A 20,864-nucleotide genomic window follows, 5' to 3' on the forward strand; every position below is an offset into this window, starting at 1 on the left:
TGAAAGCCAGAAGATCCTTGACAGATGTAATACAGACCCTAAGAGAACGAATGCCAGCCCACGTTACTCTATTCTGCAAAAACTCTCAATTAACATAGATGGAGAAATCAAGATATTCCATGACAAAACCAAATTTACACAATATCTTTCTACAAATCCAGCGCTACAAAAGATAATAAATGGTAAAGCCCAACATAAGGAGGAAAGCTACACCCTAGAAAAAGCAAGAAACTAATCGTCTTAGCAACAAAACAAAGAGAAGAAAAGTACACAAACATAACCTGACATCCAAATATGAACATAACAGGAAGCAATAATCACTATTCCTTAATATCTCTCAACATCAACGGTCTCAACTCTCCAACAAAAAGACATAGATTAACAAACTGGATATGCAATGAGGACCCTGCATACTACTGCCTATAGGAAACACACCTCAGAGACAAAGACAGACATTACCTCAGAGTGAAAGGCTGGAAAAAAACTTTCCAAGCAAATGGTTGGAAGAAGCAAGCTGGAGTAGCCATTCTAATATCGAATAAAATCAATTTTCATCTAAATGTCATCAAAAAAGTTAAGGAAGGCACGTCATATTCATCAAAGGAAAAAGTCCACCAAGATGAACTCTCAATCCTAAATATCTATGCTCCAAATACAAGGGCACCAACATATGTAAAAGAAATCTTTCTAAAGCTCAAAACACATATTGCACCTCACACAATGATAGTCGGAGATTTCAACACCCCACTCTCATCAATGGGTAGGTCATGGAAACAGAAATTAAACAGAGAAGTAGACAGAGTAAGAGAAGTCATGAACCACATGGACTTAACAGATATTTATAGAATTTTCTATCCTATAGCAAAAGGATGTACATTCTTCTCAGCACTTCATGGTACTGTCTCCAAAATTGACCATATAATTGGTCAAAAAGCAGGCCTCAACAGATACAGAAAGATAGAAATAATCCCATGCGTCCTATCAGACCACCATGGGCTAAAGCTGGTCTTCAATAACAATAAGGGAAGAACGCCCACATATACATGGAAGTTGAACAATGCTCTACTCAATGATAACCTGGTCAGGGAAGAAATAAGGAAAGAAATTAAAGACTTCATAGAATTTAATGAAAATGTAGGTACGGCATACCCAAATTTATGGGACACAATGAAAGCTGTGCTAAGAGGAAAACTCATAGCTCTGAGTGCCTGCAGAAAGAGATAGGAGAGAGCATATATCAGCAGCTTGACAGCACACCTAAAAGCTCTAGAACAAAAAGAAGCAAATACACCCAGGAGGAGAAGAAGGCAGGAAAGAATCAAACTCAGAGCAGAAATCAACCAAATAGAAACAAAAAGGACCGTACAAAGAATCAACAGAACCAAAAGTTGGTTCTGTGAGAAAATCAACAAGATAGATAAACCCTTAGCCAGACTAACGAGAAGTCAGAGAGAGTGTCTCCATGTTAACAAAATCAGAAATGAAAAGGGAGATATAACTACAGAATCAGAGGAAATTCAAAAGATCATCAGATCCTACTACAAAAGCCTATATTCAAGAAAACTTGAAAATCTGTAGGAAATGGTCAATTTCCTAGATAGATACCAGGTACTGAAGTTAAATCAGGAGCAGATAAACCATTTAAACCACCCCATAACTCCTAACGAAATAGAAGCAGTCATTAAAGGTCTCCCAACCAAAAAGAGCCCAGGTCCAGATGGGTTTAGAGCAGAATTCTATCAGACCTTCATAGAAGACCTCATACCAATACTATCCAAACTATTCCACAATATTGAAACAGATGGAGCGCTACCAAATTCCTTCTATGAAGCCACAATTACTCTTATACCTAAACCACACAAAGAGGCAACGAAGAAAGAGAACTTCAGATCAATTTCCCTTATGAATATCCACGCAAAAATACTCAATAAAATTCTGGCAAACCGAATTCAAGAGCACATAAAAACCATAATCCACCATGATCAAGTAGGCTTCATCCCAGGCATGCAGGGATGGTTTAATATACGGAAAACCATCAACTTGATATATTATATAAACAAATTGAAAGAACAAAACCACATGATCATCTCATTAGATGCTGAGAATGCACTTGACAAAATTCAACACCCCTTCATGATAAAAGTCCTGGAAAGTATAGGAATTCAAGGCCCATACCTAAACATAGTAAAAGCCAAAAAAGCAAACCAGTTGCTAACATTAAACTAAATGGAGAAAAACTTGAAGCAATCCCACTAAAATCAGGGACTAGACAAGGCTGCCCACTCTCTCCCTACTTATTCAATATACTTCTTGAAGTTCTAGCCAGAGCAATCAGAGAACAAAAGGAGATCAAGGGGATAAAGATTGGAAAAGAAGAAGTCAAAATATCACTATTTGCAGATGATATGATAGTATATTTAATTGATCCCAAAAGTTCCACCAGTGAACTTCTAAAGCTGACAAACAACTTCAGCAAAGTGGCTGGGTATAAAATTAACTCAAATAAAACAGTAGCCTTCCTTTACCCAAAAGAGATTCAAGCAGAGAAAGAAATTAGGGAAATGAAACCCTTCATAATAGTCCCAAGTAATATAAAGTATCTCAGTGTGACTTTAACCAAGCAAGTAAAAGATCTGTACAATAAGAACTTCAGGACACTGAAGAAAGAAATTGAAGAAGACCTCAGAAGATGGAAAGATCTCCCATGCTCTTGGATTGGCAGGATTAACATAGTAAAAATGGCCATTTTACCAAAAGCTTTCTACAGATTCAATGCAATTCCCATCAAAATACCAATCCAATTCTTCAGAGAGTTAGGCAGAACAATTTGCAAATTCATCTGGAAAAACAAAAAACCCAGGATAGCTAAAACTATCCCCAACAATAAAAGGATTTTTTGAATTTCCTATGGCTCTGTTGTTATATCTCCCTTTTCATTTCTGATTTTGTTAATTTGGACACTCTCTGTTTCCTCTGGGTAGTCTGGCTCAGGGTTTATCTATCTTATTGTTTTTCTCAAAGAACCAGCTTTTGGTTCTGTGGATTCTTTGTATAGTCCTTTTTGTTTCCAGTTGATTGATTTCAGATCTGAGTTTGATTATTTCTTCCCTTCTACTCCTCCTGGGTGTATTTGCTTCTTTTTGTTCTAGAGCTTTTAGGTGTGCTGTCAAGATACTTATATATGCTCTCTCCTATTTCTTTCTGCAGGCACTCAGAGCTATGAGTTTTCCTCTTAGCACAACTTTCATTGTGTCCCATAAATTTGGGTATGTCGTACCTTCCTTTTCATTAAATTCTAAGAAGTCTTTAAATTCTCTATTTCTTCCTTGGCCAGTTCATCATTGAGTAGAGCATTGTTCAACTTCCATGTATATGTGGGTGTTCTTCCCTTATTGTTATTGAAGACCAGTTTTAGCCCATGGTGGTCTGATAGGATGCATGGTATTATTTCCATCTTCCTGTATCTGTTTAGGCCTGTTTTATAATTATATGGTCACTTTTGCATAAAGTACCATGAGGTGATGAGAAAGAATTATATCCTTTTGTTTTAGGATAGAATGTTCTATAAATATATGTTAAATCCATTTGCTTCATGACTTCTCTTAGACTGTCTGTGTCATTGCTTAATTTCTGTTTCCATGTTCTGTCCAATGATGAGAGTGGGGCATTGAAATCTTCTACTATTATCATGTGAGGTGCAATGTGTGCTTTGAACTTTAGTAAGGTTTCTTTTATGTATGTAGGTGTTCTTGTTCTTGTATTTGGAGCTTAGATATTTAGGATTGAGAGTTCATCTTGATGGATTTTTTTCTTTGAATATGAAGTGTACTTTCTTATCTTTTTTGATGACTTTTGGTTGAACATCAATTTTATTCGATATTAGAATTGCTACTCCAGCTTGCTTCTTCAGACCATTTGCTTGGAAAGTTTTTTTCAGCCTTTTACTCTGAGGTAGTGTCTGCCTTTCTCTTTGACGTGTGTTTCCTGTAGGCAAAAGAATGCTGGGTCCTCATTGCATATCCAGTTTGTTAATATGTGTCTTTTTATTGGGAGACTGAGTCCATTGATGTTCAGAGATATTGAGGAATAGTGATTGTTGCTTCCTGTTAAATTCGTATTTGGATGTGATATAGTATGATACTACAAAACATATACTCAACAAAATTGGAAAAGCTAGGTGAAATGGATGATTTTCTTGACAGTTCACACATAACAAATTTAAATGAGTTCCAGACAAACAATCTAAACATGCCCACATCTCCTAAGTATATAGAAGAACTCATTCCAAACCTCTCAACCAAGGAAGGCCCAGGGACATATGGCTTTAGTGCAGAATGATACAATATATTCAAAGAAGAGGTAATACTAAAACTCTCCAAACTATTCCAGAATATAGAAACCGAAGAAACACTTCTAAATTCAATCTATGAAGCCACAATTACTCTGATACCTAAACCATACAAGACCTCAACCAAAAAAGAAAATTTGAGACCAATTTCTCTTATGAATATCAATTCAAAAATACTCAGAAAAATTCTCTCAAACTGAATCCCAAAACAAATCAAAATCAACATTTAATACGATCAAGTAAACTTCACTCTAGGGTTGCAAGTTTGTTCCAATATTTAAAAATCTACTTTGTAGTACACTATATAAAGAAACACAAAAAAAATCACACGATCATCTCCTTAGATGCTGAATAAGTATTTGACAAAACAGAACACCCCTTCATGTTAAAAGTATTGGAAAGATCATGAACTCAAGGCCCATACCTAAACCTATAAAACATCATATAGCAAACCAACAGCCAATATCCAGTTAAATGGTGAAATATGTGAAGCATTCTCAGTAAATCTAGGACAATAAAAGGATGCCTGCTCTTCCCATATATATTTAATATGGTATTTGATATTTTAGCTAAAGCAAAAAGACAACAAAAGGATATCAAAGGTATACAAACTGGTAAGAAAGTTCAGAACACACCTTTCGCAATAGTCACAAATAATATAAATTTCTTGGGGTATCTCTAAACAATAACTTCAGGTCTCTCAAAAAAGAAATCAAAGAAGACATCAGAAAATTGAGAGATCTCCCAGGCCGTGGATTAGTAGAATTAACACAGTAAAAATGGCCATAGTACCAAAAGCAATCTGTAGATTCAACGTAATACCCATCAAAACCCCAAAATTTATATGCTAAAACAAGAACAAGAACAAGAACAACAACGACGACGGCGACAACGACAACGACAAAAACCATGATGGAGAAAATAATTCTTAATAATAAAAGAACTTCTGGGGAATCATCATCTCTAACCTCAAACTATACTACACAGAAATAGAAATTAAAAAGTGAATGGTATTGATACAGAGACAGACAGGGTGATCAATGGAATAGAATTGAAGACCCAGAAATAAAACCACACACCTACACACACTTGGTCTTTCACAAAAAAGCCAAAAGTATAAAATGGAAAAAAGAAAACATCTCTAATAAATGCTTGTCTAACTGGCAATCAGTATGTAAAAAATAAAATTAGATTCATATTTGTAACCTTGCACAAAGCTCAAGTTCAAGTGGAACTAAGACCTCATCATTAAACCACATACACTGAATCTAATAGAAGAGAAAATGGAAAGAGCCTTGAACTTATTGCCAAAGGGGTGAGTGATGGGGGCAGTGTTTTCTTAGTAGAACTCCAATGTCCCAGCTATAGGATTAAGAATTTATAGATATGTTACTCACTGGAAGACTAGCATATACTGAGGTATTCCAGAAGATACACTGCATGCAAAGCATTTGGTAAGAATCCTCCTATAGTCCCAAAGCTGCCACTGGGAACACAGGGTCTCTGGGACCCATCACACCTTAAAATCTCTGCCTACAGAATAGGATTCCTCTTATGGCCATTCCTTTCTGCTGGGACAGACTGCTGGTTACTGTGCTCCTGAGAAGACTCCATATCCTGAGGCATCCCAAAGATGTGTTGTACTGAGAGAATGATAGCACATCCTGAGGCATCCTAGGATATCTCCTACCCTTTGGGGCATTTGACTGCACAACAAGAGGCATCCTGAAAGATCCACAATACGCTGGACACACCAGCTTGAAGGCATTCCAGGAGTTCCTTTGTACACGAAGCAACTGTGCAATTGACACCACAGTCTGAAGAACACCTGGAGGCTCTGGGTCGTTGCCAGGAAACTGATGCAAAAGACTGAATGTCTCCATGGAGTTATGCTGCACACAGAGAAAGAACTCACAGTCTGTATTCCCCCCTGGAGGAAAGGTTCACTCAGGACAACAGCTTGATTACTCCTCTGAAGATTCAACAGTCTGAAGGCCTCCAGACCTATTGTAGCCAGGGCAAGTACAAGACCATAAGCAGCACAAGCCAGTATATTTTTACATCACTAGAATCCAATTCTCTTACAACAGCAAGCCCCAAATACACCAGCACAACTGAAAATTCTGTCACATAAAGATACTAGAGTCTTTCAAGGAGGATATAAAATACTCACTGAAAGAAATACAGGAAAACACAGATAAACAGGTAGAAGCCCTAAACGATGAAACAAGTAAAACCCTTAAACAGATAAAGGAAAACACAATCAAATAGGCAAAAGAACTGTATAAAGCAGTCCAAGACTTAAAAATGGAAGTATAAACAATAAAGAAAATACTGCTGGAGGCAAACCTGGAAATGGCAAACCTGGGAAAGAGATCAGGAATTACAGATGTAAGTATCATCAACAGAAAATGAGAAATAGAAGGGAGAATCTCGGGTGTAGAAATACCATAAAAGAGATTGACACAATTGTCAAATAAAATTCAAAACCTAAAAGCCCCTACACCATAACAACCAGAAATTCAGGATAGATTGAAAAGGGCAAATCTAATAATAATTGGAATAAAGGAAAATGAAGATTTGCTGCTCTATGGCTCTGAAAATGTTTCAACAAAATCATAGAAAAAAACCTTCCCTAACCTAAAGAAATAGATGTCGATAAAGGTACATAAAACCTATAGAACACCAAAGAAATAGGACCAGAAAAGCAAACACTCTTCACACAGAACAAATAAAGTATATTAAAAGCTGCAAAGAATAACGGCCATGTAACATACACAGCTAGACCTATCAGATTACACCAGATTTGTCAGCAGAGTCTATGAAAATCAGAAAAGCCTGGTCAGAAGTCATACAGACACTAAAAGAACACAAATGCCAACCCAGGCTACTACACCCAGGAAAATTGTCTATCAACTTAAATGGAGAATCCAAAGTATTCCAGGACAAAAGCAAATTCAAACAGTATCTCTCTGGAATCCAGCCCTAAAGAGCATTCTGCAAAGAAAAAGAAGGTACCTATACCAAAGAAAAGACAAAATATTAAGCATCTCACAATAAAGCAAAAAGGAGAGAACCATAAGCACATAAAGAGACCTACAATAACAAATATAATGGGAAAAAACAGTCATTTTACTTTAATATCTCTCAATATTAATGGACTCAACTCACCTGTAAAATGATGTAAGCTAACAGACTGGATATGGAAACAAGTCCAGCATTTTGCAGCATATAAGAAGCACATTTTATTAACAAAGACTAACACTATTTCAGAGTAGACGGATGGAAAAAAGGTCTTCCAAGCAAATGGTCCCAAGAAATAAGTTGGAGTTGCCATTTTAATATCCAAAAAATAGACTTTCAACCAAAAGTTATCAACCAAGATGAATAAGGAGATTTCATATTAAACAAAGGGAAAATCCACCAAGAGAAAGTTTCAATTCTGAACATATATACCGCAAAAGCCAGAGCCCACAGATTCATAAATGAAACTTTACTAAATCTCAAAACACACATTGAACCCCACAAAATAAGAGGGGGATATTTCAAAAGTCCACTCTCACCAATGGACAGGTAATTAAAACCTAAACTAAATAATGACACAGTGAAACTAATAAAGTTATGAACCAAATGGATTTAACAAAAGTCTCCAGAATATTTCACCCTAAATACCTTCTGTTCAGCATCTAATGGAACCTTCTCCAAAATTGAACTTATAATTGATGACAAAACATCCCTCAACTGATACAAGAAGTTTCAAATTATCCCATGCACCCTATCAGACAACCATGGCATCAGGCTGGTCTTTAATATCAGTAAAAACAACAGGAATCCAATATACACATGGAAACTGACCAACTCCCTACTCAATTATAGTTTGGTCTGGGAAGAAATAAAGAAACTAGAACTTCCTGCAATTTAATGAAAATGTGGACACATCATACCCAAGCTTATGGGACACAATGAAAGCAGTGATAGAGGAAAATTCATAGCACTAAAGGCACTGGTAAAGAGACTGGAGAGATCTTATACTAGCGACCTAACAGCACACCTGAGAACTCTAGAACAAAAGAAGCAAACTCACCCAAGAGGAGTAGATAACAGGAAATAGCCAAAATCACACACACACACACACACACACACACACACACACACACACACACACACACACAATAACCAAATAGAAACCAAATGAACAATACAAAGAATCAACAAAACCAAAAGCTGTTTCTTTGATAGAATCAACAAGGTAGATAAACCTCTATCCAAACTACCTAAAGGGCTTAGAGGCAAAATCCAAATTAACAAAATCAGAAATGAAAAGAGAGACATAAAAACAGAAATGGAGGAAATTCAAAAAAGTCATCAGATCTTACTACAAAAGCCTACACACAACAAAACTGGAAAATCTAGATGAAATGCATGGCTTTCTAGACAGATACAATATACTAAAGTTAAATCAAGAGCAGGTAAACTATCTACCTAGGCCCATATTCCATAAGGAAATAGAAGAAATCATTATAGACATTTAAGAAGACCTGATAACGATATTACTCAAACTACTCCATAAAAGAGAATCAGAAGGAAGACTACCTAACTCATTCTATGAAGCCAAAATTTCTCTGACACTTATACCACAGAAGGACACTCCCCAAAAAAGAGAAGTTCAGAACGAACATGCTTATGGATATTGATGCAAAAATACTCAATGATATTCTTGAAAACTGAATTCAAGAACACATCAAAAAAATCATTCTCCACGAAGAAGTAGGCTTCATGCCAGGGATGCAAAGTTGGTTCAATATACCAAAATCCATTATTGTAATCCACCATATAAACACATTCAAAGAAAAAAAATCACATGACCATCTCCTTAGTTGCAGAAAAAGCAGTTGACAATATTTTTTAACAGTACTTTATGTTAAAAGTATTGAACAAATCAGGAATTCCAGACCCATGCAAAACATAGTAAAAGTAATTTGTTGCAAAGAAACAGCCAATATCAAATTAAATGGAGAGGTACTTGAAGCAATCTCACTAAAATTGGAGACAACACAAGGATGCTCATTGTCCCTATATCTATTCTATATAGTACTCCAAAGGCTAGTTAGAACAATAAGACAACAAACAGAGATCAAGGGGATACAAACTGGCAAAGAAGAAATAAAGGTATCACCATTTGCAGATTATAGGATAGTATACATAAGTGACTGCAAAAATTCTACCAGAGAACTTCTCCAACTGATTAACTACTTCAACAAAGTGGCAAGATAGAAAATTAATTCAAATAAATCAATAGCCTTCCTTTATACAAATGTTAAACAGGATGAGAAAGAAATTAGGAAAACAATTCCTTTCCTAATAGCCACAAATAATATAAAATACTTTGGAGTAACGCTAAACAAACAAATGAAAAATCTGTATGACAATCACTACAAGTCTCTCAAGAAAGAAAATTAAGAAGATCTAAGAAAATGGAGAGATTTCCCATGTTCATGGATTCACAGAAATAACATTGTAAAAATGGCCATCCGACAGATTCAATCTACAGATTCAATGCAATCCCCAACAAAATCCCAACATAATTCTTCGAAGATATGGAAAAACCAATTCTCAAAATCATCTGGAAATGCAAAAAACAAAACAAAACCCAACAAAACAAACAAACAAACCAAGAGAATAGTGAAAATATTATTTAAGAATATAAGAATGACTGGGGGAATTATCATTCCTGACCTCAAGCTATACTACAGATCAGTAGTGATAAAAACTACATGGTATTCTTACAGAAAGGAACAGGTTGATCAATGGAATAGAATTGAAGATCCAGAAATAAAACTACACATTTACACACATATGATCTTGACAAAGAAGCCAAAATTATACAATGGATAAAAGAAATAAGTAGTGCTTGTCTACCTGGCTGTCTCTATGTACAAAAATGAAAATAGATGCATATTTATCACCCTGTAAAAAGCTCAAGTCCAAGTCAATTAAGGACATCAAAATAAAACCAGATACACTGAACCTAATAAAAAAAAAAAGTAGGAAAGAACCTTGAACTCATTGTCTCTGGGGAAATTTCCTAAACAGAACTTGAATGGTTCATGCCCTAAGATCAAGAATTGATAAATGGTACCTCATGAAACTCCGAAGACTCTGAAGGTGAAACACATAGTCAATAAGACAAATCAGCAATGTACAGACTGGGAAAATATCTTCACTAACCTTAGATCCTATAGAGCGCTACTATCCAAAATATATAAAGAACTTAAGAAGTTAGCCACCACCAAACCAAACTATCCAATCAAAAGATTGGGTAAAGAACTAAACTGAGAATTCACAACAGAGGAATATCCAATGGCTGAGAAGCAACAAAAGAAATGTTCAAAATCCTTAATGATCAGAGAAATTCAAATCAAAATGACCCCGAGATTCTACCTTTCACCAATCAGAATGGCTAAGTTCAAAATTTCAGGTGACGACACATGTTGAGGAGGATGTGGAGAAAGCAGAACACTCCTCAATTGCTGATGGGATTGCAAACTTGTACAACCACTCTGGAAATCAATCTGGAGATTCCACAGAAAATTGGAAATAGATTTACCTGAAGACTCAGCAATGCTACTCTTCGGAATATACCCAAAGGATGCACCACCTTGCACTGGGTCAAGAGTTTCATTATGTTCATAGTTGTTTTACTTATACTATCTAGAAAGTGGAAATAACCATGATGTCCCATGTGAGTAGAATGGATACGAAAAATGTGGTTCATTTACACAATGGAATGCTACTCATCTATAAAGAACAAGGAGATCCTGACTTTTGAAGGCAAATAGATGGAACTAGAAAATATCTTCCTGAGTGAGGTAACTAAGACCCAAAAAGGCACACATGTTACATACTCACTAACAAGTGGATATTAGCCAAAAATATATAGAAGTTACCCAAGATACAGTCCACAGTACTCAAAATTCAACAAGCTCAAGGGTCCACTCAACAACTCAGTTCCACTTGGGAGGGAGAAGAAAGCAATCACAGTGGGGAAAGGTGGAAATGGACAGGGAAAAGAGTGAAGGGAACATGATCTGGTATTGGGTGGGAGAAAGGACAGAAGCCCTGAGAGATAGCATTAAGAATAGAAATAGGCGACATCAGTAGGTAGGAGTTTTGGAAGACCCTCCAGAGTGTACCAGAGACTTGGAAGTTGAGAGACTCTCAGATCTCAAATGGAGAGACCATAGATGAAATGCCCTACAGTGGGGAGAGGGAATCTGTAGAGCCCATCTTTAGCAGAAAGACAGGATATTAAGTATGTGATGAGGTTTCTATCCCACAGTCACAACTCTGAAACATAATTTTTCCTGTATGAAGAATTGCAGGGGTGGAAATGGTAATGATCCTAAGAAAAAGAAGGTCCAGCAAAAGGACCAAAATGGGATCCAGCTCAAGGGAAGACCCAAAGACCTGACACTTACTGAGACTATGAAGAGCTCAAAAAAAGGGACCTATCATAAGTGTCTTTGGAAAGACCCAACAAGCAGCTGAAAGAGTCAGCTGCAGATATTTGCACCCAACCAATGAAAAGAAGCTGCTGACCTCTGTTGTTGAATGAGGAAAAAGCTGGAAGAAGCAGAGGATTAGGGCAGTCTTGTAGGAAGACCAGCATTCTCAATTTTACCTGGACTCTGGTGATCTCCCAGACACTGAAACACCAACCTGGTAGTGTACATCAGCTGATATGAGGCTCCCATCACAGATCACCCGTGAGGGTAGAGTGGATAGAGAAAATGCTGTTCATTTACACAATGCACTACTATTCAACTGTTAAAAACAATGCCATTCTGAGTATCGCAGGGAAATGCAGAAAACTAGAAAGTACCATCCTGAGTGTATTAACTAAGACTCAAAAGGACATAATGTGCCGGGGTATGGCATACTCAGGAGGGGCCCAGTACTTCCTCAGAGAAGAGGAGGGGAATATAGGTGAAAGACTGTGGGAGTATTTGACTTGGGGAGTGGCAGTAAGCAGGGTGTAAGGTGAATAAATAAAAAAGAATCTAATAGGAATAAGGATGTCTTTGTTTCTTTGGAAATGATACATACTAAAGTAACAAAATCATGCTCACTTCAATCCTGGTAGAGGAGAACTCTATCAGACACTATTGCTAAAATATAAAATGACAAAGAAGTAACAAAGTTCTTCTCATAAATGCTAATTAGACTTTAGAAAATTTAAGATTCTATGTTTTTTATTATTGAGACTATAGTAACTGAAAATTGTGTGAAAGTAATCAAAATTACATTCATTATCCCCATGAGATCATTTTCATTTTGTAACTGACCTGCTCTAAGTTATTTTGTGAAATGTGTTCCTCAACATTTGTAGAGGTCCTCCAACAACTCATAATTTACTCCATTTTAAAACTTTGTAGTATATATGTTTTGTTTTACTTATTTTTTCTTGTTCCACTATGTTACTGGTTCTATTTCTGAGTGAGACTTTTAGAAAATGATATATGATTAAATATACTATTTGTTAACCCATACAAGTTAACTCTTTTCCACCCCAAATACCATTTTTTCAACTTTTTAATGTTGCTTTTTAATTACTCACAATGTCCTTTTAATTCTGCTAATATTTGCACATATGGGGAATGATTTGGTGAAGCATTGTCATACTGCCAGGATTTAAACTGAAAGAAGGTGGAATTTCTTATTTTACAAGATGTTTCTTTGTATCACCCATAGTTCCATAATATATTTATCTCTCATATCAAAATAAAGCATCCTTTAATTTATGAAATATCCATATGCATTTATCTCATAATTATTTATTATAGAGCACAACAACACACACTAGACATTTTTTCCAAGGAAAGTAAAATTAGAAATTAATTCATAAAACTCAGAACCAATTCCCAGTCTTTACATTCTTCAAGTATAAGCATAAAATTAAGAAATACAGCAAACAGTTATTGAAATGAGTGATCATACAGTTTGATTTATGAGAACCAAGATTTAAGACGTGTTTTTAAATTCTAATACATAGTGCTTCCTTTCTTTATTGGGAACAAATTCCATGTTTGGATCTCAAATTTGATTTCAACTAGTAGTGTCAGTGGAGTCTTCTGAATAAGTTTGGTCTAGCAAGTGTGTCAGAAAAATTTAATGAATGTTTTAAATTTTAGAATGTATATTCTGAAACTTCTGAAAAGATTTTTTCTCAGGTCTTAACAAAATAATGAAGCACTTTGGTGCAAAGATGCAAAAAAGCAGCCCTGCACTAGAGGCCAATATACAGAAAACTTCCACAGCCACCATAGACTTGCCCTTGGTGCTATGATAGACAGGAAGAAAGGTGACCCAGACACTGCAAAATACTAGCATACTGAATGTTAGGAACTTGGCTTCATTGAATGTGTCGGGCAGATTTCTGGCGAAGAATGCAAGGGTGAAACTTGCAATGGCAATGGAGACTAAGTATCCCAGGACACAATAGAAAGCAAGAATTGAACCTTTGTTACAGAAAATCAAAATGTGGCCTTTTTCAACATGTCCATCAGCATCAACAAATGGAGGAGAAGTACCCAGCCAAATTCCACAGAGAATCAGTTGAATCATTGTGCAAATTGGAATGATGAATTTAGGTGCCCCTGATACCAGCAGCCACCTCATTTTTCTACTTGTATTAGTAACCTTGAAGGCCAATATTACAATAATTGTTTTGGCCAAGACAGTAGATGCAGCTACAGTGAACACAACAGCAAATGTGGTCTGCTGCATGATACATGTGGTAAAGCTGGGATGACCAATGAAGAGCAAGGAACAGAGAAAACAAGAGATGAGGGAGATGAGTAGAACATAGCTGAGAGTTCTATTATTGGCCTTGACAGTGGGTGTTTCTTGGTGCTTCAAAAAGATACTAAGTACAAAAGCTGTGAGAGCAGAGAAGCACAGAGCCAAGATAGCCAGAGACATTCCCAATGGATCTTCATAACCCAGGAATACAATAACTTTTTTGAGGCAGTGAGTTCCTCCAGGATTGGCATACTGATCATCTAGACACTTGATACATTGATTCATGTCTGGGAAAGAAAAAATATCAGATTTAATAATTCTTAATTTTTCACAAGACATAATGATACATCAGATTTCATTGTCAGGATGGCCTTAGCTTTTGTGATAAATGAGACATTATATTTGGTTGCTGTTTAAGAATTAGTAGCTTTTTCAACCCTTTCCCTTGCATTTCTATTGGGTCCCTGGGCTCAGTCCTATGCTTGGTTGTGTTTATATGCATCTGTATTAGTCAAGCAGTAGTAGAATATTTCAGGGCACAGACATATTAAACTCTAACCAGTAAGCATTTCTTGGTATTATCAATAGTATGGGGGTTTGGTTTCTGTATATGGCATAGATCCCTAGGTGGGAGGATGTTATCCAGATGGCCTTTCCTTTAGTCTCTGTTCCATTTTTTGTTCCTGTTCTTTCTTATACAGGAATATTTCTGGGTTAAAACATTTGAGAAGCATGACTGGCCCCATCCCTGAACTTAGGGCCATGGCTATCTAATGGAAGTGGTCTGTACAGGTTGTATTTTCCCTTTGTTGGATATTTTAGCTAAAGGCATTTGTCATTGGCTCCTGAAACCTTTCAATCCTTGGAGGCTATGACTTTCTAGTGGTTACTCATAATTCCCCATCCTCTGCTGAACGTGATTGCAATTCCAAAGATGAACAATACCAACTAAATGGATGACCCAGAGATCCAAGGTACTAAACCACCAACCAAAGTGTATGCATGGAGGGACCAAGAACTCCAACTACATGTGTAGCAGAGGATGGCCTTCTTGTACACCAATGGGTGGGGATAGAGGTCTGATGTCCAAGTATAAGAGGATGATAGAGGGGTGAGATGGGAGTAGTTGAATAGGTGGAGGAGCATCCTCAAAGTGCCAAAGCAGAGCGGCAAGAGGGTTTGTGGGATGGGGGAGTGTGGAGGAAAGACTGGAAATAAGGATATCATTTTAAATGTAAATGTATACAATGATGGATTAAAACACAATTAAACAAAGCAATGCCAAAAAAGAAAACAAACAAAAAAGAATTAGGAGCATTTTCAAAATCTATTGTCATTGTACAATTAGGTAAACTTCTTGATTGTATTTATATTGCATATTCAAAAAATTTTCAGCAGCTTGCTAGAAAATGATAGAATATGATAGACTATTGATAATTTTTAACTAAATATATTTCTGAATGAAAAACACAGAGGCACCTTTTCATATTTAACGTTTATGTAAACTGTGAAATACAGAAATAGAAAACCAGCTTTTTCCCTGTATATTTTAATACATCTATTAGATATAAGGTTAAAACCACATACTAAAAATTTTCTGTTATAATTTCAGAAAACAGTTCATGAATAGGGATTAAAGCCAACCAGAAACTTCCTAAATCATTTTGCAGTTAAAACCTCTACATGTTAACACATCACAATTAGGATTCAATGTATGAATTTTAGTAAGAAACTGTACACACCAGTTTTACTAATTTATAATTATTTGACTTTCAGTGCTATCCAAAAATATTTACAAATATTTTTGATGCAAAATTATTTAATTATGTTCAAAAAATTTGGTCATTCTGAAAAAAACATACTGTATTATATAAGACTTACATTTGACAACTAAAATTCAAAATTAGGGTTTACCTCAAAATATAAGATCTAAGTTATTTAGTCAATTTAGAAATGATATTAAAAATCCATTCTCCACTAAGGATCAGATATCCAAGTACTTCTAACTCACTCTTTGAAAGGAGTAACCTTTCTCACATTACAGTGGAATAAGAAATAAAAGACCAATTATTATAAATTGACTTACTGATTTCATTAGTGATTTATTTGAAGTACTGCTTGTAGTCCTATTTATCAAGCATGACTTCATGAGATATCTGGAAGAAAATGACCTGGAGAAATAGCCAGAAGAGTGAGTCTTTGCTCTCCTTATCCTGGTGATTACCAATAAAATTCTGTAAAACCTTCCTTTTTGCCTAGTCTACCATGCAGTTTCAAAGTATAACATGAGAAGCAGGGGGAGAGCTATACCCTGAGAAGTGAGGACACTCCTGAGAAACCAGAAGAGAGTACTCTCTGCCCATATTCCCAACTCAAGAGGAAAATGTCTAGTGCCATCTGTGCCCCCTACACACAGGGACCTAGGATCAATAGGGGCAGGACTTTTCTGGTTGCTGCTCTCAATGAGAGCTGAAAGCCAGCCACCAGGAGCAACTACGCACCTGAGAGCAGAAAAATCTGTCCCCTTATCTGGCTGAAATAAAACAAGAAAACAGGTCTACTAGAGTGCTGACACACAGGTCTACAGGAGGGTCAAGCCACCATCAGAAACATCAAGACAAGTTAACACCAGAGACAACCTGATGGCAAGAAGCAAGCACAAGAACCCAAGCAACAAAAACCAAGAATACTTGGCATCATCAGAGTCCAGTTTTCCCACCAAAGTAAACACTGGATATCCAAACACACCAGGGAAGCAAGATTTAGATTTAAAATCACATTTTTTCATGACGATGGAGGACTTTTAGAAGGTCATAAATAACTCCCTTGAGGAAATAGAGGACAACACAAGTAAATAAGTAGAAGCCCTTAAAGAGGAAAAAGAAAAGTCCCTTAAAGAACTATAGGAAAATGCAACCAAACAGGGGTAAGAATTGAACAAGGTCATCCAGGAGATTAAAATGGAAACAGAAAAAGTAAACAAGGCACAAACAGAGAGAACACTGGAGATAGAATACCTAGGGAAGATATCAGGAGGCATAGACACAAGCATCACCAACAGAATACAAGAGATTGAAGAGAGAACCTCAGGAGCAGAATACACCATATAAAATTTCTACACGTCCATCAAAGATAATGTAAAGTGGAAAAAGCTCCTAGCCCAGAACTTACAGGAAATCCAGAACACAGTGAGAACAGCAAACCTAAGGACAATAGGTATAGAAGAGAGTGAAGACTCCAAAATTAAAGGGCCAGTAAATATCTTCAACAAAATTATAGAAGTAAACTTCCCTAACCTAAAGCAAAAATGCCCATAAAAAATACAAGAAGCCTACAGAACTCCAAATAGATTGGACCAGAAAATAAATTCCTCCTGTCACATAATAGTCAAAACACCAAATGCACAAAACAAAGAAAGAATTTTAAAAGCAGTAAGGGGAAAAGGTAAAGTAACATATAAAGGCAGACCTAAGAGGACTACAACAGATGTCTCAAAAGAGGCTATGAAAGCCAGAAGATCCTGGACAGATGTCATACTGACACTAAGAGAACACAAATGGGTTCTATATTCAGCAAAAATCTCAATTAACATTGAGAGAGAAACCAAGATATTCCATGATATGAGCAAATTTACATAATATCTTTCTACAAATCCAGTCCTGTAGAGGATAATAGATGGAAAAGCCCAACACAAGGAGGGAAACTATACCGTAGAAAAAGCAAGAAAATTATCTCCTTGCAACAAAACCAAAAGAAGAGAAAAACACAAACATAATGTCACCTCTAAATACAAAAATAAAAAGCAACAATCACTCTTCCTTAATATCTCTCAACATCAATGGACTCAATTCCCCAATAAAAAGACATAGATTAACAGACTGAATATGTAAAGAAGACACAGTATTTTACTGCATACAGTAAACAAAACTAAAAGACAAAGACAAATATTACCTCAGAGTAAAAGGCTGGAAAACCACTTTCCAAACAAATGTTCCAAAGTAACATGCTGGATTAGCCATCCTAATATTGTGTAAAATCTACTTTCAACCAAAAACCATCAAAAGAGAAAAGGAAGAACTCTTCATATTCATCAAAGGAAAAATCCATCAAGATGAACTTCCAATCCTAAATATCTATGCTACAAATACAAGGGCACTTACATTCATAAAAAAAATCTTACTAAAACTGAAAGCACACATTGTACCTCATACCATAGTAGTAGAAAGTTTAAATACCCAACTCTCAGCAATGGACAGATCAGGGAAACAGAAATTAAAGAGAGACATAGAGAAACTTACAGAACTTATTAACCAAATTACTTAACAGTTATTTATAGAAGATTTCATCCTAAAACTAAAGGATATGCCTTCTTCTCACCACCTCATGGTAACTTCTCCAATATTGATCATATACTTGGTCACAAAACAGCTCTCAACAGATATAGGAAGATATCAGATCACCATGGATTAAGGCAGGTCTTCAATAAAAGCAATAAGAAAAAAAACTCCCACATACACGTGGAAGTTGAACAATGCTCTACTCAATGATAACTTGGTCAAGGAAAAAAATGAAAGAAATTAAAGACTTCTTAGAATTTAATGAAAGTGAATGTACAACATACCTAAACTTATGGGACACAATGAAAGCTGTGCCAAGAGGGAAAACTCATAGCGCTGAGTGCCTGAAAAGAAACAGGAGGGAGCATACAACAGCAGCTTGACAGCACATCTAAAAGCTCTAGAACAAAAAGAAGCAAATACATCTAATAAGAGTAGAAGGCAGGAAATAATCAAACTCAGGAATGAAATCAACCAAATAGAAACAAAAATGACTATATGAAGAATCAACAAAACTAGGAGCTGGTTCTTTGAGAAAATCAACAGGATAGATAAAACTTTAGTAAGAGTAACCGGAGCACACAGAGAGTGTATCAAAATTAACAATATCAGAAATTAAAGGGAGATCCAAAAACAATGTGAGGATATTAAAAACATCATCAGATCCTACTACAAAACTTATATTTAATTAAACTAGAATACTGGAGGACATGGACAATTTTCTAGACAAATACCAGGCACCAAAGATAAATCAGGAACAAATAAACCATTTAAACAACCCCATAACTCCTAAAGAAATTGAAGCAGTCACTAAAAGTCTCCCAACCAAAAAGAGCCCAGGATCAGATGGGTTTACTGCAGAGTTTAGGGCAGAGTGTTATCAGACATTCGTAGAAGACCTAATACTAATACTTTCCAAACTATTCCACAAAATTGAAACAGACAGAGCACTACCAAATTCCTTCTATGAAGCCACAATTACTCTTCTACCTAATCCATACAAAGACTGAACAAAGAAAGAGAACTTCAGACCAATTTCCCTTATTAATATCAACACAAAAATAAACAATAAAATTCTTGCAAACTGAATCCAAGAACACATCAAAACGATCATCCACCATGATCAAGTAGACTTCATCCCAGGTATGCAGGGATGGTTCAATATGTGGAAGTCCATCAATGTAATCCAATATAGAAACAAACTCAAAGATAAAATCATATGATCATTTCATTAGATGCTGAGAAAGCATTTGGCAACATTCAACACCCCCTCATTATATAAACCCTGGACAGATCAGGAAGCACAGGCCCATAACTAAACACAGTATTAGCCATATAAAGCAAAACAGTAGCTAATGTTAAACTAAATGGAGAGAAAGTTGAAGCAATCTCACTAAAATCAGGGACTAGACAAGGATGCCCACTCTCTTCCTACTTATTCAATATAGTAATCATGTCCTAGCCAGAGAAAATAGACAACAAAAGGAGGTCAAAGAGGTACAAATTGGAAAGGAAGAAATGAAAATATAACTGCTGATGATATGATAGTATAATTAAGTGACCACAAAAGTTCCACTAGAGAATTTTTAAGCCTGATAAACAATTTCAACAAAGTGGTTGGGTATAATATTAACTCAAGCAAATCAGTAGCCTTCCTCAACTCAAAGGATAAACAGGCTGAGAATGAAATGAGGAAAATGACACCCTTCATAATAGTCCCAAATAATATAAAATAGCTCAGTGTGATGTTAACCTAGCAAGTGAAAGATTTGTATGATAAGAACTTCAAGTCTCTGAAGAAAGAAATTGAAGAAGATCTCAGAAGATGGAAAGATCTCCCAAGCCCATGGATTGGCAGGGTTAATATAATAAAAATGACTATTTTGTCAAGAGCAATCTACAGATTCAATGCAATCCCCATCAAAACTCCAATTCAATTCTTAGTAGAGTTAGAGAGAACAATTTGGAAGTTCATTTGGAATAAAAAACCCCAGAGTAGCTAATGCTATCTTCAACAATAATAGAACTTCTAGAGTAATCAACATCCCTGACCTCAAGCAATATTACAGAGCAATAGTGATAAAAACTGTATGGTATTTGTACAGAGACATACAGATAGACCAGTGGAATAGAATTGAAGACCCAGAAATGAACCTATACATGTATGGTCACTTAATCTTTGACAAAGGAGCCAAAACCGTTCAGTGGAAAAGACATAGCATTTTCAACAAATGGTACTGGTACAACAGGAAGTCAGCACGTAGAAGAATGCAAATTGATCCATTCTCAGTACCTTGTACAAAGCTTGAGTCCAAGTGAATCAAGGACCTTCACATTAAACCAGATATACTCAAAGTAAAAGAAAAAAAATATGGGGA

At 36.0% G+C, this 20,864-nt stretch overlaps 1 protein-coding gene across 3 annotated transcripts in view; it reads right to left on the bottom strand.

Annotated features, from left to right (window-relative positions):
* Positions 1 to 13,162: 13,162 nt before the first annotated feature.
* The window catches only part of Vom2r40 (vomeronasal 2 receptor, 40), a 48,451-nt gene continuing 40,749 nt past the window's right edge, over positions 13,163 to 20,864 (bottom strand). For 2 of the 3 annotated variants that reach the window (NM_001430248.1, NM_173317.2), the window contains 1 exon segment: positions 13,163 to 14,436. In NM_001430248.1, coding sequence (NP_001417177.1) covers positions 13,529 to 14,436 — 908 coding nt within the window. In that variant the 3' untranslated portion in view covers positions 13,163 to 13,528. 3 annotated transcript variants of the gene reach the window in all.

The sequence above is a fragment of the Rattus norvegicus genome, chromosome 1 (assembly GCF_021556685.1).
Source record: "Rattus norvegicus strain SHRSP/BbbUtx chromosome 1, alternate assembly SHRSP_T2T, whole genome shotgun sequence".
In the NCBI taxonomy this organism is placed as follows: domain Eukaryota; kingdom Metazoa; phylum Chordata; class Mammalia; order Rodentia; family Muridae; genus Rattus; species Rattus norvegicus.